General features: G+C 41.4%; 2 protein-coding genes across 3 annotated transcripts in view; one reads left to right on the plus strand and one right to left on the minus strand.

Moving 5' to 3' along the window:
• THTPA (thiamine triphosphatase) overlaps positions 1 to 11,694 on the minus strand; it is an 82,608-nt gene extending 70,914 nt beyond the window's left edge. The window contains exons 1-2 of the mRNA XM_056526590.1: positions 11,174 to 11,694; positions 6,007 to 6,188 (exon numbers count right to left, since the gene is read on the minus strand). The gene's annotated coding sequence lies outside the window, so the exon portion shown is untranslated. The remainder of the gene's footprint in view (positions 1 to 6,006; positions 6,189 to 11,173) is intronic.
• The window catches only part of ZFHX2 (zinc finger homeobox 2), an 86,992-nt gene that overhangs the window by 28,499 nt on the left and 35,340 nt on the right, over positions 1 to 23,153 (plus strand). For both annotated transcript variants that reach the window (XM_056526436.1, XM_056526428.1), the window contains exons 2-6: positions 3,270 to 5,411; positions 5,878 to 6,431; positions 9,047 to 9,251; positions 13,280 to 13,351; positions 15,863 to 15,921. In XM_056526436.1, the coding sequence (XP_056382411.1) occupies positions 3,311 to 5,411; positions 5,878 to 6,431; positions 9,047 to 9,251; positions 13,280 to 13,351; positions 15,863 to 15,921 (2,991 nt within the window). In that variant the 5' untranslated portion in view covers positions 3,270 to 3,310. The remainder of the gene's footprint in view (positions 1 to 3,269; positions 5,412 to 5,877; positions 6,432 to 9,046; positions 9,252 to 13,279; positions 13,352 to 15,862; positions 15,922 to 23,153) is intronic.

Raw genomic sequence — 23,153 nt, forward strand, 5'->3', positions numbered from 1 at the left:
CCAGGAGCCATCGTCTTGAGAAAGTCAATGTTATTAACTTTGTCAATAGTTTTAATGTTATGGTACATCCGTATATACAAGCAATGTACTTTCTCATCTTTTGCATATGTTGTATATTTTTCTGACCAGAGTCTATCTTATTGAATTGTAGTACTGTAGTACTTTTCAAATTAGCACAGTTTACCTGATATTAAAAACCTTTGCTTTTTCTCTTCTAAATTGGCTACATTTATTTGCTTTGATTGTTTATTGATAGACTAATTTGTCAGTTTCACGGTTAGTTTTCCTTCAAAAGTTTGGCACCTGCCTGACAATAATAGTTTATTAGAATTGACTTTCACTTTTTGCATACTTGTCTAGCCCTAACAGGAAATTTTCAGTAGACTGAAGAAAATAGAAATAGACATTAAATTAACCAAAAGCTGTAAACAATGATCAGGAATTTTCTGCCTATGTTTTTTATTGACAAACTGCTGTATGCATGACGTGTAGCTTACACATTTTTATGATTTTCATCTAACTACTGCAGTGCTCCAATGTATTTTTCTTCCCATAAATATGAGCTTGGTGTAGGTGATTTAGTGTATCATTACATGATGATTATTATTTTTTTTTTATCTTTCAAGACATATAAATTGAGAACAGAACAACTGTATTGTAAACAAGTATTTCCCCCCTGAACATTTCTCTTTTTTAGACTTTGAATTTAGATCAGAGCCACTATTAATGTAGGAACACTACACTACTGTAGGCCACTGGTGTTGTGACTCCTCATATGTTGGCGATGTATTATCTCTAGAAAATTTAAAATATCTTAACCTTTTAAGTAAGGGCTCGTTCACATTGTTGTCGGACTCCGCTATTCGGAGTTCCATCAGCAATCCGTCCAGAAGGATGGGAGTTTATTGAAGAAGAAAAATAGTGCAAGCACTATCTTTTTCTCTGCTAAAATCCTGTAAAATTACCAGGTCACGGACCCCATGCAAGTGTAGTAGTAGTAGTAGTAGGTAATAGTAGGTAGTAGTCATTTGCATCCAACGCATTTCAGGGTCTGATCGGCCCAAAAAGAAAAGAAAAAAACGATCTTAACGGGTCAGATGCAAATGGCCGTGTGAATCTAGCCTTAGAAGATAATTTTCTTCTTTTTTCCATGTTTATTTTTTCACCCTTGACTTCCAAGAGCAATAACTTTTTTAATGTTTTCATTAACACAGCCATAAAGGATACAGGACAAGTAATATTTTTATTGGTACCATTTAATTTATCATACAATGTATCAGGAGACATGGAAAAAAAAATTTGTAGAGTGGAATGGAAACGAAACTTCACCAATACCATTGTTTTTACATTTGCCTTGTGTCGACATCTGACACTTTATTTTCATTATAGTATTTATCTGCACTATAAATAAAGTGAAAACTTTATGAAACTTAAAAAAAAAAAAATGTTACATTGCACTGTGAGTTTGGCCCTTTGAAGTTGGAGCATCCCTTTCATAAGGCAAGGACAGGTCCTTCATTGTGCCTATTTGTTTCTGGAACTTTTTGTAGAAGGGTTTTAATTTAACTGGATAGTTATCATATGAAACTATATAAGAACCATTAGTATTTGTTTTAGGGGCTCTAATATACAGTATTTTTTACAGCAATTGGCAAGAATAGCATCGCCTGCATGACTATACTTACCATCAAGATAAAGGAACCCCAACAGGAAGCTAGCATAGGTAAATTGTATCCACATGATTTATTTGAAAATGGCTCCAGTATAGTTATGTACATATAGCTGTTACATACAGAACCAATAACGCAAATAGAAACGAAGCCTAAAATTACCCAAAAACATTTAATCAATATTGACTAATTCATCTGTTGTTCTTAAAGGGGTACTCCGGTGCTTAAACATCTTATCCCCTATCGAAAGGATAGGGGATAAGATGCCTGATCGCGGGAGTCCCGCCACTGGGGACCCCCGGGATCATGCACGTGGCACCCCATTTGTAATCAGTCCCCGGAGCGCGTTCGCTCCGGGACTGATTACCGGCGACTACAGGGCGGGCGGCGTGTGACGTCCCGCCCCCGCCCCCGTGTGATGTCACACTCCTCCCCTCAATGCAAGTCTATGGGAGGGGGCGTGATAGCTGACTGACCGATACCAGTATGCTGCAATAATTAAAAGAAAAGCATATTTTTCTGGCCACTTCAGTTAAGTAAAAGGGGCATACATTACTATATGTTAAATTATTGTAATAAACAGTTGTATAAACATAATGTAGCAAATGCATTGATCTTTAATAAGCACAGAATGCTGTGGATGAGTTTTGTGTCATACGGTGGGATAAGTAGTCATAAATATAATGTAAGAAAACCCGGTACAGTTGCTTGTTTTTTAGATGATCTATTCTTGGGTGTTAGGCAGTATTACTTGGTTGCCCCTACACTAGCTCCTCATTACTATGCCGGCTGGTGATGGCTGCATAAATTGGCTAGTTGAGGCCGGCCTGGGTTCTGATTATGAAGAGGAGTATAAACAATTAAAGTGATTATCGATAATGAGGACAGCTCCATATTGAGCTCTTGCGGAGGCATTTATTGATGTTGGTGGCTACATACGCATATATCTTGATATATGGTAGCTTCCTGGTGTGATTACAATAGCAATGCTCGTGCTGTCATTATTTTTTATTCTTTTCCTCAACAATTTCACCCCCCCATTCTTGCACCAGTGCTTCACCCCACCCCCACCCTATATTAAACTCCCCCCCTCTTTCAAGCTGTAGAATAAAACTCTTTAGTTAATAATTTCCATACTCATTAACATGCTAATGTGCTCAGGCTCACAGCTCTTTAATCACCTCAACATCAGACTCTGTAGGGAACAGAATTATAAGGACTCCAGGGAGGGGGGAGGAGAGAGACCAGTAGAACAGCAATTAACCCTTACCTTGTCATAACATATTCCTTGTCAAAGATTAGATTGGCCAAATTCTTTCAAGCCAGAGAGGCAGGTGATTGTTCCCCATACTGCATACAGCCTCAGGCAAATTGTACATAAATTAGCTCTTGTGATAACACAAGGCACGCATGCAGTGGATAATGCTTTTCATGTGTAGTGCATTCATTGAATTAGAACCTATTTGACAGAGCATGCAGAAAAACAACACTGTTATTATTATTGATTTATACCCTGAAAAGCATAGTGATTTACTATCAGTTTAGCTTACCCTTGTTTGTTATTTTTTTTTCTCATAAATATTCTTCTTTTGTACACAGGGCTGTGTCTGAGATGATTCTTGCATATCAACCGTGCAGCTATGGATGCTGATGAAAGCTTCCTTGCCACTTCTGGGCAGGATGAAAGAAGCTCCTGGCCTCTGGACCTCAATTTACCCCTTTGCCCAACAGCCACCAAAGAAACCCCTCTCCCCCCTCCTAACCCATCTCCAGAATTGTCCTCCTCGGCCTCCTCCTCTGTATCTGCTGCTGGAGGAGGATGTCAAGATGTCAGCCCGACATCCTCCTTGTTGCAGCCACCTGTGACTCCCAGTTCTCCACACCCAAATTTTCTGCCAAAGCTTTCATCTCCTGTACAGCCAAACTACAAGGAGGAAAATGAGGACAGAGGGGAGGCCCTGGTGGGACATGTGCTTTTTTCTAGTGATGGAACTGTCTACCTCCTGAAAGGTGAGGAAGAGGAGGAAGGAGCTCTTCCTTCCCCAGCTTCACCACGGGACTCCCCTAAAAGCACATTGTCGTCACATCCTCCACTCACCTCTTTTCGTCTCACCGCCACCTACCAAGGCTTTCGCTCTAACCAAATATCCCTACATACCTCAGCTGAGGCAGCCGAACTTACTCAACCGGCGCCTGGCAACTCGCCCAGAAAACAAGACCAACCCAAAGAAAAAGAAATAGAAGGGCATAAAGGGGAAGATGATTTTAGTCACAAATCAACAGGGGAGACCATAAGGACACAAAGAGTGGATGGTACATGGATTTGTCACCCTTGCCAGCTTAATTTCCGAAGTGGAAAGCAGCTGGGATTGCATGCTTCCCACTTCCATGGGTTAGATCACCCATATCAAGATGAGTTGGCATCAGGTGATACCTCTGGTATCATTCATAGATCAAGTGGGCAAGTTTTTCTCAGCCTTTTAGAACCAAAAAAAAGCCACATTGTGTTAGATGCTGGCCAGGAGCCAGAGAATGTTGCCCTTTCTGATGTTCAAGACACCCCACTCTTAGATGTAATCCAAAGTGCAACTGAACAGTCTGGAACATTAGAAGATGTAGTGAAAGACACAAAACACGATACCAAAAGTCATGTGGCTTTTCAAGGGAAACCAGAAAGTCCTAAACTTTCTATGGGCCTGGTGCCCAATTCACCTTTAAGTTATCACAAATGTGAATCCACAGGAACATCCCATTCAACTGAAGCCAAAGATTCAAAGGCCAACAAAGATGAAAAGAACAGTGCAGAGAACTGGTGCTCGGCAGGAACAGAGGCACTGGGTGAAGATGTTGAGGGAGAGGTAGAGGATATGCTGGAAAGCAACCCCTCTGCCGCACAGACCTCAGATATAAATGAGCAGCTACTTGCAAACCAAAGCTTCTATGGTCCAATGATGACAAATTCCTTGTTACAAATGGGAGCTCTTCATGGCTCTGACAAAGGGGGTAACCAAACAGATGCAGATCGTGGGCCTTTGGTCTTTGACGAATGCACACCATCCTCAGGCCCCCAATCATTCCAAAGTATGTCTCTTCAAGGCCAGCTTTCTCTGCTACATTCTCGCAATTCATGCAAAACTCTCAAATGTCCCAAATGTAACTGGCATTATAAGTACCAACAGACACTAGATGTTCACATGAAGGAAAAACATCCCGAAAGTCACAGCCATTGTTCTTATTGCCACAGTGGCCAGCAGCATCCACGCTTGGCACGAGGTGAAAGCTACAACTGTGGCTATAAGCCATATCGTTGTGAGGCTTGCAATTATTCCACAACCACTAAAGGAAACCTCACCATACACATGCAGTCTGACAAACACTTGGCCAATCTCCAAGGCTACCAAGGTTCAGGTCCTGCAGCCAATACATCACTTCCACCCGTAGCAGCACCAACAGTGAACACAGGACAAGGAGAAGGAAGTCAAACATCACCCACTGACCGTCAACTTAAGCAAAAGGCATCATGGCACTGTAAAGTGTGCAATTATGAAACTAACATTTCCCGCAACTTACGTATACATATGACCAGTGAGAAGCACATGCAGAATGTACTACTGCTGCACCAAGGCCTGGGAATGGGCCAAGACAACTTTCCATTCTATGGAACCCCACTTGCGCCAGAGCAGGGACTGGAGCATCCACTTCTTTTCAATCCCATGCACTTCAGCTCGGCTGGCACTCAAGGTGAGGACATGCATTGGTAACAAACAAGCTTTACAACATGAATGTAATATTTGTATTTAATAACATTGTGCAATTTACAAATTTTGGCCATTAGTGCTATAAACAGTAGCCAATGTCAATAGGTCTGATAGGAAATTGTTATTATTTAATTTAAGGAATGCAAAAATCTCATCATTGCCATTGGTTTTCTTAATACCTCCAGAAAATATTCTGGATATAAACATTCTATATGTAAAACAAAAATACTTCACTATAGATTAAAATCTAGCCTAGACTTAAGATATTGTTAAAGGGGTACTCCACTGCTCAGCGTTTGGAACAAACTGTACCCCTTTAATGTAGTGTTAGTGCCATTACAGGCAAGGTGCTGAGTCCAGAACTATTTTGATCTCATGTTTATGTTATTTTATACCTGCATGCTTTACCATACATACATTGTAAAGTGTTTTCCCCTTTTACTCTGCAGCTTGTAACCTTCTTACTCCAGATCACCAACCAAATTCACAAGTGAATACCGTAAACCCTTCTGGAATGGCCATTCCTCCACCTCCATCCTTACCAGAGTCATCTCCAAGCCCTGATGAAGAACTGTTACCTGGGGTATTCCGCTGTTTGGTTTGCCGTTGTTTTACCACTGACAGTCTGGAAGGATTACTTTCTCATGCCAGTAGAGGCCGGTCTCTACCTGAGAGGGAATGGAGAGAAGTCCGGGGAGACTTGCATTGTTGCCGTCTTTGCTCTTACAGCACCCAACTTAAAGCTAACTTCCAACTGCACCTGAAAACCGACAAACACGCACAGAAATATCAGTTAGCGGCCCATATGAGAGAGGGAGGTGCAGCTTTGGCCACTGCTCAAGCTTCAGCTGCAGAGCTGCCCATCAGCGGATATAGCCAGGCCTCTTCTTTCCCTCCTTTGCACCTGAGATGTAACTTGTGTGGATATGAAAGCAACAGCAGAGAGAAAATACAGCTGCATGTGCAAGGAGGAGGGCACGAAGAGAGCCTGCGTGTCTACAAGGTGAAGTATACACAGGATTTTAGGATTAGAATATATTAGTATTTGTGTATCATATAAAGTGTTGAGAACCTTTTTTATTCCCATGTTGAGTATTTTATGACTTCTATGAGTTCTGAATCCTGAAGGTGTGACTACAATTAACCTCTATATCCCCCTACCCTTCCATCACAATCATAAGGGTTCAAAAAGCTGAGATATGGGGAGCTGTTTGATTACATCCTCACACTGGATGTCCCCCCATTACCTGGTGACAGAAATCTGAAACATTATTATAGGGAGTAATAACTTAAGAGAATCTGTTATCAGTATCACCTGCACTTACCTGTTGGGACAGGCATGTAGTGCAGGTGGCACTGATGAAATTCATACATACCACTCCTTACTCCGTGCCTCCAGTCTTCGGTAATCCCTAGTCTTTGGTATATGCAAATGTGGGGCTTGGTGCACAGGGGGCGTTCCCAAGCCCCTGGTGCATGGTGGCATCTGGCTGGCATTTTTATAGTAATGCCTCCTCCCCTGTGCTGAGCCTTTTCTGCTGCAGAACAGAGCTCCACTCTGCATAGACTCAGCGCAGGGGAGGCACAAAGCAAGGATCGGTAAGTATGATTTTTATCAGTGTAACTCACAGGACATGCCTGTACCAACATGATACTGTAGACAAATTCCCTTTAAAGGCATGGATAATAGCACCATGTAATACAGAACACACATAGTATATCAACCCACACTAACCTGTTATTCCCAACTAAAAGGAACAATGGGGGAAATTTATCAAAACCTGTGCAGAGGAAAAGTTGCCCAGTTGCCCATAGCAACCAATCAGATTGCTTCTTTCATTTTGCAGAGGCCTTGTTAAAAAATTAAAGAAGCGAGCTGATTGGTTGCTATGGGCAACTGGGCAACTTTTCCTCTGCACAGGTTTTGATAAATCTCCCCTATTGTCCTTACACCTCAGAGGCCCCCCTGCTATGAAAGCTATCACTGTAGTTAAGCTCATGCACTTTAGTTATTTTTGTGACGTGGTGCTAGGAACTGTGATATTATTTGCTTTGTTAGGGAAGAGTATCACAGGGCATGTTTACCATGTCACACGCAGACACATGGACACCTAAACTAGGACTTCACTAGACAGCTTCATAAATCTCAGCTTCCAGGAACACTTTTTGTGAATGGAAGATACACCCCTCACTGCAGTCCCACCTGAATTTTTAGGCTTTAAGTGGATTTAGGCTTCCCATGATCCAATAGTAAATGACCCAATATGTCTTTTCCAACTAGTTGTGAGGGAGAGGGTAACAAGTTTCAATTTTCCCATGATAAGTTCACAGCTGCATTGATTCATCACGTAGATCCGTCACACAACAGATACCAATGGCACTAAATTTATCCCACTGACATATAATGGCATCACCTATTTCACCGGAATTTACTACAGTTTTTTTTTAATCAATTGTGATGGAATCTGCTAAAAAAAACTCCTAACAAAGCTTCTGATATACATTTGTTAGTCATATGGTTCTGCACACTGGTTGAAATCTGGTGCTCAGTGGAAGGACCGGTTGTCCGTAACCAATATGTGACAATAACCATGGTAAAACATCAGGAATTGAAATTGTTAGAAACTTTTTTTGATCAGTCAAACTTGCATCAAACTAAAAGGTTCATATTAGTAATGGTAATGAACCTGAAGTATATGTAAAACAATATTATAGCTTGTCCCCTACTTTTCAAAGCTCTTGGACCTTGTTCACAGTACAGTGGTATGACAGTGGCCTCTGGTAAAGGAAAAGTACACTGTCCGGCTGCATGGGTAATACGGATGTGAACATAGCCTTACGGCTGTGAACATCATATTTCTAGCCTTCTTTCTCTCTTTCACCAGTGATCTGTTTTTTTCTAAACCTATATGCTGCTTCTATTGACATGGATTTATTAAATCCTTTACTAGAGAACAGAAATCCAACTAGTTACCTCTTTTCTAGAAATTTTTACACTTTTTTTTAAATTGGAGGATGGGTATAATCCATAGCAAAAACTGCACACATAAGCAAGACATGGAGCACAATAAAACTGAGATGGCCCTGTTCATTGGAGCTTACAGTCTAAAATATAGCCTTGCTGGTAGAGCCCCCTACAGGAAATACTTGAAATTCTTATTGGGCAGAAGGAGCCATTATTTTTCAACAAAAACATTTGTCATAGCCTTTCTTAACGTTTCAGTCATGCACAGTATTCATATTGTAAGAGGTACAAGTATACTAGATACACCAGATTAATAGTTTTGCACTAAGATAGCTATAAAGAATAATATATGTTTTTATGACATGCTGTTAATAGGTAATGTGTTTCAGTATCTTTTTAGAAGAATGCAGTAACTGTTGTGGGTGTCAACCGTGCTTGCTATTATGGTTAAATAAAGGAAAAAAACATAAACAGGTCATTGGCCCTAACCATTGGTTTCCAGTGTAGACAAACTTACTGTAATATTACCAAATAATTTAGGTAAATTGCAGCCACGATAAAGTAAATCTGTTAGGATGAGATTACGACTGGTAATTTACAGATGTGGATAGTTCGTCTTAATGAATTCTTTCTATGTATATGTCTGTATGAAGTTTTTGCAGGCCATCGAAGGCATTGGTGGAAGTGATGTGTGTTTTCGCTGTGCCCCATGTGACAGCACCACGGGATCTCGTCTTGGTATGATGTCACATCTACGTTCTACAAGTCACCATCAAAATCTTACACAGTGGAGGTTGATGAACGGTGAAGCTGTACTTGAAAGAATTGTAACTGTCTGCAGGAGCCAACAGGAACCCAGTAAGCCTTCTTTTTTCTTTTAGCATTATTGATTCATATCAATTATATAGTTGGTATCAATAAAAGGCCAAATAACAAAATGTGTTTATATCGTGAATTTATACCACAGCATGGTACTATGTGGTCTTTGCCATCCACCTTAATTTCTGTAGAATGTGGTATTCAGATTAATGCCTGTTCAAGGCAATACATAGCTTTCTTTTTCTATTGGTACATGCTTGGATTTTCTTAAAAGGGGTATTCCAGGAATCAAAAAACAGGCCTTTTTTTTTTTTCTTTCAAAGACCTTTTGCTGTTTGTCTCCAGGTTGGGTGTGGTTCTGCAGCTCAGTTCCATTGAAGTGAATGGAGCCAAGTTGTAATACCACACCCAAAGTGGAGACAATGAGGGCGCTGTCTTTGAAAGAAAAAATGCCTTGTTTTTTTTATTTTATTCCTGGAATACCCCTTTAATGCTCCAGAATCCACTGGAAGCTGATCCTACTTTGTATCTGCATGTTCATACAATGTCAAACATAAAAGTGTAAGCAGGGGGCCAATATAATGAATATCATCATGGACTATACTGCAGGCCATGTATATGCTATCTTAGAATTGCTCTGCTAGAACTACCAGACAATATAATACAAAGGAGCCATTGTTTACTCAGCACTTATTTACCGACCGTAGCTTGAATAGACAGTCACAGGTTATAAAGATGTATTATTTATTTGAAAAATATATTTTCACCATTAACCAAGTGTAAATTTACCTATTCCTTAAATTCATAGGCCCAGATTTATCAAACTGTGTGAGAGAAAATATAGAGAGATTTTCCCACAGCAGCCAATCACAGCTCAGTTAACAAGCTGAGGTAAAGTGAAACCTGAGCTGTGATTGGCTGCTGTGGGAAAATCTCTTTATATTTTCTCTCACACAGTTTGATAAATCTGGGGCATAGTCTTTTCATATTCAATATACTATATTTTGTAATATTATGTAAATTCAGTGAAAAGGAAACTGTAATGGGCCTAGGCCTTTATACGATAAGCTGTAAGCCAAATTACTAGGAAAGATAAGTCAACAAGTAGCAAGCTAGGTGTCCATGAAAACATTGTCCCATGTATCAGATGTCCCCTCTATGCTTTCGTCTTTGGATTTCCATCCAGCATTATAGTTGTTAAATTGTTTTTAATCTATTTTTACTATTTTAGCTTCTGTCAATGCTGTAGTATAGCCTAGTTAGCTTTAGACTAATGTTCCTTGTCCCCAACCTGCTAATAACAATAATCCAGGGAGAGCACAGTTATTAAAGTGATTGTGATAGAAAATTGTCCTGTGCTAAAAGTAACCACTGTATAGTGCATGACAACATTTTCTTTACTTATTAAAACTGGATAGTGACCCATATTTCCTTCTTCAAATCTGATCTTATTCTTACTGTTTTTATTCTGTCTTGTACATACATGGGGCAACCATTTTTCTTAAGCTGGTATTCTGCTTTGTTAACAATAGTTTAGAAAACTGCTTTAACGCATCCGCATGGTGTCTGAAGATGACTCATTGACTTCTATAGGAGAGTGTTCTAGTTATGCTCTGTGGCCTATGCAGAGGTCAGTGCACTGTGCAGGAAGGGGGAGGAGGGAAGATGTGACCATCATCTTTTGTCTATGCTGTGACCCTGTGGTACTTGCCTCTATCTTTATAATAGAGGTGTTACCTTTTATCTTAATCCTGTCTGTGATAATAAGATGACTTCTTAAAAGAGGTCTTTACAGAACAGAATGTGTCAGCCTATTCAGAGGCTCAGTGGCCAGTGTAAAAAACCTGCAGGATTTCAAAATTATTTCTTAATATGGGTAAAGACATAGGCAGATTCGAAGAAAAAAAAGAAAAAACATAAACATTTTAAAAAAATGTGTCTAACATAAGAATTGGACTTACTGACTATACAGTTCCTTTAAAGGGGTACTCCACCCACATACAGCTTATCCCCTATCCATTCCACGCAGCACCTGGGCCACACCAGCCATTCAGAACAGTATGTTTAGAATGCTGGGTTCCCGTGGCGGGAGACATGACATCACGAGGGGATGTGACTTCACAAGGTGGCGTGACGTCATATCTCTGGCAGCAGAAACCCAATGTTCTAAATATGTTGTTTAGAATGCCGGGTGAGGCACAGGTGCTGGACAGAGATCATGGGGGTCCCAGTGGCTGGACCCCTGCGATCAGACAACTTATCTCCTATCCTTTGGATAGGGGATAGGATGTATTTGGGCGGAGTACCCTTTTAAGCTTCACCATAGCAAACCTCTCATCCAAAATTTAGTTCATTAGTAAATTGGAAAGCTCCTTAATAAATAATTTCTTCTAGCAATTGCCCTCCCTTGTAGTTCTTCGAGATCACAGTGTTGATGGCCTATCCTTAGGATTGGCCATTGAAATCAAATTGGTGACTCCGAATGAACATGCCTTGCCAGTGCTCCATTGATTCATACTTGTGATTGCTGGGGCTCCTTGGGGTTGGGCCCCTACCGATCAGCCAATTATCTCTTCTCCTATGGATATCCAATTGTGGGATAATTCCTTTAAGTCACTGTAATATATGAGAGAAAGCAGCAATACTTGTGAATGACATTAAAATATGCTAGTCTTCTAGCTTTCATACATAAGCTGTAAACAGAGAATATACTGTATGGTTGAGATCTAAGCTGCTATGCCTATATAAATCATGTAAAGATCTGTGAAATGGATATACCAGTTTTTAATAAACCACCTTATAGATTATACAAAAACAGGAGCAATTGTTGTTTTGAAATGGTACATTTTTTCTTTTTTTTTGCTGTCTTAATACTATTCATTATGTCTTACATTCGTTTAGCTATCTTTTCTTCTTTTGTGGTCGAGTCTATCTCGCACAGTATTACTCTGCCCCCTTGCCACCCCTCCTTTCCTCCTGGCTCCGGGCCCATCTCCGGATCAATATTTTATGATTTTGGCGGCGGTTGAATGGTGTTAAAGAACTTTAACACTTTAATTAGCTGAAACAGGAATAAATTCCCCACAACTGTCAATTTTCAGTATAATCGTTTATCTGGTGACACTGTGCCTGTCCTCTCATCTCTCTCTGCCTGCCTGTGTATTCTTTCCCGCACGTTTTTAGTACCTCATCCAGAATTTAGGCTGTAAATTCACTCCCTTGGCCAAACAACCTATTCTGTAAAAAAAAAAAATAATATAATAAAAGCTGAATGTCAAGCTTCATATACTGATCAACTTCAGTGCTTGTAAAATACTGTAATACACATTTGTTCCACTTATTGAAGATCATATGTTATTTTTTTTTTTTTTTACTATCCTCTGATAGAATAAGCTACAAACAGAAGCACTGTTTTTTTGTTTTTTGCTTATATAGGTCAGCCTAGACTATTATGAGAGAATAATGTAGAGGTTCTTGTGTATGTCTTGTGCTTACTTCCATTTGCTGATGTGACATGCATGAGTTCTACGACTGAAATTAATTCCTATTGCTGTCTACATTTCCCAGAATCCTCTGGGATTGCAGAGGGAGAGATGATGTGGAGTTTGATCACCTGGTCCTCAGGCTGCTAGAGTTTAGGCTTATAAACGGGTTGTCACCATGTTGAGTTTTGATGCGTTTTCTTTTTCAAAGTGTGTTTTTTAGGGAAATATTACCATAAGGGGCAAGTGATTTCACCTATAATGACAATTTAGGTGTTTTATGAATATCTGAAGCCTTTAGGCTGTGTTGGCATGTTAAATTCTTACTGCATTTTTCTCGTTTTTACAGCATTTTGGCTGTTTCCCGTGTGATTTTCCAAAATCGCTGTAAAAACAACATATTATTACATTGACTTTCTCAGATGTGGTAAAATAGCACCTTTTTTTCTGCAACTTAGGGAAATTCATGGAAAAAACAGCAAGAAATGCAACGTGTGAACACAGCCTCAGGGGAGGTGTATAACTGTATGTCTATTTTTTCTCTCCATAGAACTATATTATATACATTGTATATTGTTATTTCAGGTAAAGTCCCGATGAACCCAGAGATACCATCAAATCCTGACCCAGGAGGGGAAAATACTAACACTGCCCAAGGTGAGACAAGGGATTTTTGTTCTGTGACAGTTCCCTACATTTTCCCCAAGATGATTCTAAAGTTTAGAACAAGTTGCTATTTAAATGAGAAATTTCTCATTTGATCTTTTTTTTTTTATTCTCTTTTGTACCACCTTATGCCTTTAGGTTTATTTAAAACAGACTTGCAGCCTTCTACAGAGCTCTCTGTAACTGTGACTCCCATAGCGACTAAAGATGTTCTCTGGAACGCAGTATATAACATTTATTGAACACTGCTCAGTATTTTGAACAGGATTTGCATTTGAGCATATGCTTATTTGTTGGATGATCACATCTTTTATGTCAAAATGAAAATCACTGTTTGTTGGCAGCACATCTCCCTGTGGAAACAGAGAATGGCCTGCTGACAACCCATGTATGTGTAGAGGTTTGAATTAATGGTGGCAAGAATTATAATTTGTTTAAGCCCCTCCTTCTAATTGGCACATAAAAATATATGCAAACAAGTGCTGATCAACTTCTTATATTTCTGATCACTGCCCCATATGGGCAATTCACCCACCTATGTAAAAGGACACGGCAGGCTATGTACCTACTTAGTTTATTGAGATGTTTAATGCATTTCAAAACACAGAAAAAGATGCAAATCTTTCCATTATAGGTTTTCTCTATGTTGGTCCCACTTCTGGTTTTGGTAAAAATACTGACCAAAATGAGGCTTAAAAAGGTACTCCGGTGGAAAACAAATGTTTTCAAATAAACTGATGCCAGAAAGTTAAACAGATTTGTAAATTACTTCTATTTAGCAATCTTTAGCCTTCCAGTACTTATCAGCTGCTGTATACTACATAGAAAACGGTTTAGTTCCAATCTGACCACAGTGCTCTCTGCTGACACCTCTGTCCGTGTCAGGAACTGTCCAGAGTAGAAGCAAATCCCCAAAGCAAACCTCTCCTGCTCTAGACAGTTCCTGACATGGACAGAGGAGTCAGCAGAGAGCACTGTGGTCAGACTGGAAAAAAACTAAACTTTCTCTGTAGTATACAGCAGCTGATAAGTACTGAAAGCAGTAAGATTGTTAAATAGAAGTAATTTACAAATCTGTTTAACTTTCTGGCTCCATTTTTTTCCACCAGAGTACCCCTTTAAGAAACAGCTAAAATTGTGGAAACATAGCCTAAAAGTCATAATGTGTGCCTAATGTATTTGAGAAGTGTACCATTTTTGGAGCAAACTAAAATTATTGGGGGAGATTTATCAAAACCTGTGCAGAGGAAAAGTTGCCCAGTTGCCCATAGCAACCAATCAGATCGCTTCTTTCATTTTTAACAAGGCCTCTGAAAAATGAAAGAAGAGATCTGATTGGTTGCTATGGGCAACTGGTCAACTTTTTCTTTGGAAAGGTTTTGATAAATCTCCCCCATTGTGTGTGTACCATAAGGCTGCACCACATTATTCACTTTTAGACTATGTTTGGCACATTGACAAGCTTGGATCTATCATAGGACATGCTGTAGTAAATGGCGGCATCCTGTTCTCCTGGGATCCTGAACTATACCACACCATTTGCTTTGTACACATCCCATAAAGTTTCTATCATACCAACCAAGTAGTATTATGCCACATACACCATTTTGATTTCACTGACTCCTTAATCTGGCTGTTTGTGCCTCAGTCCTTAAAGGGGAACTCTAAAGGTGGAAAAAAAATGTTTTCAAATCAACTGATGCAAGAAAGTTAAACAGATTTGGAAATCATTTCTATTTAAAAATCTTAACCCTTCCTGTACGTATCAGATGCTGTATACTACAGATATACTACAGAGAAATTTGTGAATTTCTTTCCAGTCTGACCACAGTGCTCTCTGCTAACACCTCTGTCCATGTCAGGAACTGTCCAGAGCAGGAGAAGTTTTCTATGGGAATATGATTCTAATCTGGACAGTTCATGACATGGACAGGGTTGTCAGCAGAGAGCACCGTGGTCAGACTGGAAAGAAATTCACAAATTTCTTTGCTTTATACAGCAGCTACCTGTTTACCTTTCAGGCACCAAATCATTTCAAAACATTAATTTTCTACTTGTTTCCACCGGAGTTCCCCTTTAGATCCCCCTAATTCTGTACAAGAAGGAATAGGCTTACATACTGCCTTATGTAAATTTCCCTGGGTCTGGTAAAAATTTTTTAATAAAAATTAAATGGTAAAATAATTGGTTGCTACATGCAACACAGACACTTTTTGTGCTCAATGCTCTGTTCAATAAACTTTATTTACAGTGTCCTGCAGAACACCTTTATTGATTAATATATCTGCATCAGTTGACCTTCACTGGCACTCTATTGTATACGTGAACTAGACAGCTAAGTTTACCCCTATAAACCATGCATGCAAACTTCCGTGTATAAGTAGCCAAAAACATTTACCAGTGACAACAGTGAACCTCTTATTCTGCATGTGTAGGACCAGAAACCTTAACCCTTTTCTGTTAGTTGTTTATCCCTTCCTGACCCCTGATCTCCCGATTCAGCTTCTGTACAGGAAGAGACATCGAGGGCTGAATGTGAAAAAGCTGCCGAAGGGACTACGGTATGTGTTCTCTAGTTCATTTAGGTGTCACTGAATCCTGGTTAAAGCCTTCGAGCTGGGCTGGTCTTGGGCTCTGTGACCAGCTGCACTGAATGACTACAACAGTGTTGCTTTTCATTTTTCAATTCCTCTATGTATACTAAACCAGTCAGCATGACCAGTCATCATGAATCTGTTGTACTTTGGAAATTCCCTAAATAACTGAGTTACTATGCAGCGTTGTACATATTGCACCATCAACATCAGTATCAGCCCCTATATGTTTATAATACACTTAACTGTTCATTCCCCAGCACTCGCTCCTGACTCTCCTTCTAATATTCACGATTGACCTAGCTGGATGCACATGTTATTTCTATAGATGGAAATGTACAAGCAGCTAGTCAGAAACCTCTGATGCTGCTTATCTGTATCTGAGAGCTAAAGGATCAGGAAGATACAGATCCAACCGTCATCATTTGCTACTAATGACCATATGGGGAGACCTGGAAATGTTCAATTGTTGATAAGTCCCATCAAGTTCAGCAGAATGTAATGACTAAAATGAAATGTCTATGTCCTGAATAAAAAATTAAAAAAAGGATACACTTGAGGCAGACTTACTGTTGCACAATTTGTGCCAAAAACTGGATTACATGACTTGCAACACATATTCAAGGGGAGTGGCTTGAAAGTGACATGGAGCTAGTGATGGGTGGAGAAGGTCCAGCGCTCCAGTATAGCTAAACTTAATTTTTTTCCCCTCTTTATTAAATGGGCACTGTCATTAAAACAAATTTTTGCTTTTGCACTCCTTATGGTAAATAAAAAAATATTTCTATTAATGTACTTTGTTTAAAAAAAATGAAGTTTTCTATGTTTTGTGTTTATAAAAGCTGCCACTAGGTGTCTCCCTACTTGTCCAGAGCACATTTCCCCCTATCTCTTGCACAGGAAATGCAGTCTGGAGTGCTGAGGGGGGGGGGGGGTGCAGCCTTAGCCAATTATAGCTCATCTTACACTGAACTGGTCTGTGCTGTGTGTAACAGAGTGAGGGAGGAAGTTCTCCCCTGTATGGCTTCAGATGATGTCACACCTGCTGGGTAACGCCCCTACCCAGTCTGTGAATCTGACTGATACAGAGCAGAAAATACAGAGCAATATTAACTCCTTAAGGACTCGGCCATTTTTTGCAAATCTGACCACTGTCACTTTAAACATTAATAACTCTGGAATGCTTTTAGTTATCATTCTGATTCCAAGATTGTTTTTTCGTGACATATTCTACTTTAACATAGTGGTAACATTTTTATGGTAACTTGCATCCTTTCTTGGTGAAAAATCCCAAAATTTGACGAAAAATTTGAAAATTTTGCATTTTTCTAACTTTGCAGCTCTCTGCTTGTAAGGAAAATGGATATTCCAAATATTTTTTTTTTATTCACATATACAATATGTCTACTTTATGTTTACATCATAAAATTGATGATTTTTTACTTTTGGAAGACACCAGAGGGCTTCAAAGTTCCGCAGTAATTGTCCAATTTTTCACAAAATTTTGAAACTCGCTTTTTTTCAGGGACCAGGTTTGAAGTGGATTTGAAGGGTCTTCATATTAGAAATACCCCATAAATGACCCCATTATAAAAACTGCACCCCCAAAGTATTCAAAATGACATTCAGTAAGCGCTTTAACCCTTTAGGGGTTTCACAGGAATAGCAGCAAAGTGAAGGAGAAAATTCACAATCTTCATTTTTTACACTCGCATGTTCTTGTAGACCCAATTTTAGAATTTTTGCAAGGGGTAAAAAGGAGAAATTTTTTACTTGTATTGGAAACCCAATTTCTCTCGAGTAAGCACATACCTCATATGTCTATGTTAATTGTTCGGCGGGCGCAGTAGAGGGCTCAGAAGGGAAGGAGCGTCAAATGGTTTTTGGGGGACATGTCACCTTTAGGAAGCCCCTATGGTGCCAGAACAGCAAAAAAAAAAAAACACATGGCATACCATTTTGGAAACTAGACCCCTCGGGGAACGTAACAAGGGGTAAAGTGAACCTTAATACCCTACAGGTGTTTCACGACTTTTGCATATGTAAAAAAAAAAATATTTACCTAAAATGCTTGGTTTCCAAAAAGATTTACATTTTTACAAAGGGTTAAAGCAGAAAATACCCCCCAAAATTTGAAGCCCAATTTCTCCCGATTCAGAAAACACCCCATATGGGGGTGAAAAGTGCTCTGCTGGCGCACTACAGGTCTCAGAAGAGAAGGAGTCACATTTGGCTTTTTGAAAGCAAATTTTGCTCTGGGGGCATGCCGCATTTAGGAAGCCCCTATGGTGCCAGGACAGCAAAAAAAAAAACACATGACATACCATTTTGGAAACTAGAGCCCTCGGGGAATGTAACAAGGGGTTAATTGAACCTTAATACCCCACAGGCGTTTCACGACTATTGCATATGTAAAAAAAAAAATTTTTTTAAAAAGGGTAAAAGCAGAAAATACCCCCCAAAATTTGTAACACAATTTCTCCTGAGTACGGCGATACCCCATATGTGACCCTAAACTGTTGCCTTGAAATACGTCAGGGCTCCGAAGTGAGAGCGCCATGCGCATTTGAGGCCTAAATTAGGGATTGCATAGGGATGGACATAGGGGAATTCTACGCCAGTGATTCCCAAACAGGGTGCCTCCAGCTGTTGTAAAACTCCCAGCATGCCTGGACAGTCAGTGGCTGTCTGGCAATACTGGGAGTAGTTGTTTTGCAACAGCTGGAGGCTCCGTTTTGGAAACCGTGGCGTACCAGACGTTTTTCATTTTTATTGGGGAGGGGGGCTGTGTAGGGGTATGTGTATATGTAGTGTTTTTTACTTTTTATTTTATTTTTTGTGGTAGTGTAGTGTAGTGTTTTTAGGGTACAGTCGCACGGGCGGGGGTTCACAGTAGTTTCTCGCTGGAAGTTTGAGCTGTTGCAGAAAATTTGCCGCAGCTCAAACTTGCAGCCCGATACTTACTGTAATCCTCCGCCCATTGAGTGTACCCTGTACATTCACATTGGGGGGGGGGGGGGGACATCCAGCTGTTGCAAAACTACAACTCCCAGCATGCGCTGACAGACTGTACAAGCTGAGAGTTTTAGTTTTGCAACAGCTGTAGGCACACTGGTTATGTATCACTGAGTTTGTGACCTTACTCAGTGTTTCAAAACCAGTGTGCCTCCAGCTGTTGCAAAACTACAACTCCCAGCATGTATGGTGCGTGGTGTAAGGTGACTGCTGGGAGTTGTAGTTTGCAACAGCTGGAGGCACACCGGTTTTGAAACACTGAGTTAGGTAAAAAAAAAAACTGAGTTTCACAACCAGTGTGCCTTCAGCTGTTGCAAAACTACAACTCTCAGCAGACACCGACAGCCAATGGGCATGCTGGGAGTTGTAGTTATGCAACCAGCAGATGCACCACTACAACTCCCAGCATGCACTTTAGCTGTTTGTGCAAGCTGGGAGTTGTAGTTATACAACAGCTGAAGGTACACTTTTCCATAGAAAAAATGTGCCTCGAGCTGTTGCAAAACCATAAGTCCCAGCATGCCCTTATGGGAATGCTGGGAGTTGTGGTGGTCTTCCTCCTGCTGTTGCATAACTACAGCTCCCAGCATGCCCTTTTTGCATGCTGGGAGCTGTTGCTAAGCAACAGCAGGAGGCTGTAACTCACCTCCTGCTGCTGCTCCGTCGCAGGATTGTCCCTCGCCGCCGCTACTGGGGCCCCGATCCCAACATGGACGCCGGGGATCGGGGTCCCCAGCACCCGAGGTCGTCTTCCCGCACCCGCTCACGTCCTCCGGAAGAGGGGCGGAGCGGGTGCGGGAGTGACACCCGCAGCAGGCGCCCTGATTGGTCGGCCGGTAATCTGGCCGACGAATCAGGGCGATCGTGAGGTGGCACCAGTGCCACCTCACCCCTGCAGGCTCTGGCTGTTCAGGGCCGTCAGAGACGGCCCCGAACAGCCAGTAATTCCGGGTCACCGGGTCACTGGAGACCCGATTTACCCGGAATCGCCGCAGATCGCTGGACTGAATTGTCCAGCGATCTGCGGCCATCGCCGACATGGGGGGGCATAATGACCCCCCTGGGCGAAATGCAGGGATGCCTGCTGAATGATTTCAGCAGGCATCCGGCTCCGGTCCCCAACCGGCTAGCGGTGGGGACCGGAATTCCCACGGGCGTATGAATACGCCCTGTGTCCTTAAGGACTCGGGATGCAGGGCGTATCCATACGCCCTGCGTCCTTAAGAGGTTAAGGTAGAAAACTAAAAAATAATAAAAAATGAAGGCAGATAGTAGTTTATCATGATGGGGGGAAGAGAACTGGGAGGATTGTAAAATTCAACAAGATCATGATGGGTACTCTTTAAATAATTGGATTTTAAACGTTTTAAAGTGTTGTTGCCTTTTTACAATTCGTTTAAAGGGAACCTGTCATCAGTCACCCAGACAGCAGGCACCATAAAACTGTGTGGTCAGCGTGATCTCACACACTATGATTTACTCTGAAACGCTCGAGCCACTGGGACCCGAGTAAGTAGTTATTGGGACTTGTGGTTGCTTTCCACCCTGCAAGTGTGAGTGATGCATCTCTCTCTATACACATTTATAGAGAGGGAGAGATACAACACTCATTACTGACAGGGTGGGAGTAGTCACCAGAAGCACCCCCCCCCCCAATACACAGATTTACCATACAAATATAGGGAGAGACTCATCACTCAGCACTGGCAGGGCAGAGAGTAGATGCCAGGACCAGGCGTTTCAGAGTAAATCATAGTTTGTCATGATCGCACTGCAGTTTGGGTATCAGAAAACTGGTGACATTTTTTAAGAGCCGAGGCAAGTGCTCTCTATCACCCAAAGTGCAAGAAAATGTGCAAACGTGTCACACTAAAAAAAAGTGCACAAAGGATGCGGTCTTTCGCAAAGCCCTTCCCCAAAAGGAGAGAGGCCCCACAACAAACCTACCCTTCACCTCCGGGCCAAAAAGCACATGTAAGGATCCAGGTTCGATGCCCCTTTTTACCAAAGCTACTAAGGGGCCACAAGTGCGCCTGGCTTCAACCAAGGTGTTAACCAAGGTATCAGCCAAGGAGCCATATACTGATGGCATCTCGACCGAAGCCAAGATGCCCAGGGGTTGCAGGGAGGTGAGGAACCAAATGGCCACACACACCTCCCCTAGACCGCCAGGAAGGACACCCAGAAGGGCTACCGCATCCTGAAAAATCCTGTGTACAAACAACACAAAAAAGTGGCACAGTGACAACAAAAATAAGTGGATGAGTGCAGATATACTGCCCGGTCATAAAAAAATTTCCCTGATCCTAGCCAGAAGGCTGGGATGCCAAGGGTGAGTGCCAAAGGTGAAGAGTTATGGGTGCAGTTCTTCAACTTAATGGGGAGTGCATCCAGTGAGTTTAGGCACCTCAGGGTCACCACTCCCCAAGGCACAAATGTACATCGGCTCTACACCCCCAACCTCATGGCCAGATCTGCAGGAAACAGAGCAGCCATTAAGCTGCTTCTGTGGCACCAGCCCCGGAATGCCCCGATACCCCTGCTACCTGATAGGAACAGATACTACACTTGATCTTAGCCAAAATGCAGAGAAAACTGGGGACATGTTCCCTTTAATAAAGATGGATGAATTTTACAGTTTTGTTGTACAGTGTGCTGTACCTTACCACTGAGGGATTTTCCTCCCATCACAATTAACTACATGGGATATGGCCACAGCTCAGTCCGAGCACCAGTGCACATAAGCTACAGGCATGTGTCTTAAGAGGGGCTACGCTGACATTTATCATTACTTTTATTAGTGTTGAGCGCGAATATTCAAAATGCTAATTTTTACCGCGAATATCGGAATTTTCGCAATTTCGCGAATATTTAGAATATAGTGATATATATAGGGGTCAAGTCTTGGGGAAAAAAAAGTGTGGGAACTCAAGATTTCCACTCAAGGGCTGGTCCGGCAGGACTCCTGCTAATGAGAACAGTGATCTTGCTGTGGAAAAAGTGCAGTAACTCACTTCCCACGCATTCCTGCTGGACTTGAGCCCTGGATATATATATTCGTAATTATGAATATTCCTTTTTTTTTATGTGAATTTATGCAAATATGCAAATTTATGTGAATATGCAAATATTCTCAAATATGCAAATATCGGCACTTCCAGTCAGAGGACACTGATCCCTCCTGTTTTTAGGTGAGATATAAATCGCCCATGCGCACTATGCGAATTTCATGCAAATTTTCGCATGGAAAAAAACGAACATAGTGAACATCGAATTTCACGAACATAGGACGAATATTCGTCCATATATTTGCAAAATATCGCGAATTCAAATATGCAAATTCAGTATGGTCCACTTCATTACAGAGTGGGGAGAAGAGGGAGAGGCGGAGGGAGGGGAGGAATATTGATGAGTTGGGCAGCGCTGCGACCAGAAACGCTGACGTCAGAGTGCCAGTTAGCCCGGCCGGTGCAATTTAGCACCTAATTAGCATATACCGTAAATAGAATATTACGGCTGAACGGCGGGGCGGATCCGGGCATGGTGAGCATCAAACTGATCAGCGCCCCCCCCCACTACCAGCCAGTACCACTGGTTAGTGCAAGGGGAGCAAGCTGACAGTTTTCCTTTAAAATGTACCTATCATTATGAAAAGCTTTTGACATGACATGTCCTGGCATCATGTAAAAAGTTTTGATCGGCGGGGGTCTGAGCGTTTGGACCTCCGCAGATCAGGAGTACAAGGATGGACAAGTCTGAGCTGCTGCGTGCTCCTCTCCCACCTTCCCCCTGCCTGTGTCATGTGATCGAGACACTCTCATAGACTTACATGGTGAGTTTGTCTTAATCATGTGACACGGAGCAATCTTCTTCTGGCTCGATCTCCTGATCGGCGGAGGTTTGAACACCCAGACCCCTGCTGAGCAAAACTTTTGACATGTCACAACAACATGTCAAAAAAATGTCATATTGACAGTGGCCATTTAAGCTGTCCGTAGATGTACGATAGCTGTTGGCCTCTCTCTCCTGATATCTCCATACACACGTGTTCTGAACGGAGGGTGGGGGTAAGCCTCTGTTAGACTCTTAAAGAACAAAATGATTGGGCAGTTCAAATTCTACATACCTGACTCGCCTCCTACAGATGATGATGGGGAAGAGTCAGAAGGCCCCATACAACATTT

Source organism: Hyla sarda, chromosome 1 (assembly GCF_029499605.1).
Source record: "Hyla sarda isolate aHylSar1 chromosome 1, aHylSar1.hap1, whole genome shotgun sequence".
NCBI classification, from domain to species: Eukaryota; Metazoa; Chordata; class Amphibia; order Anura; family Hylidae; genus Hyla; species Hyla sarda.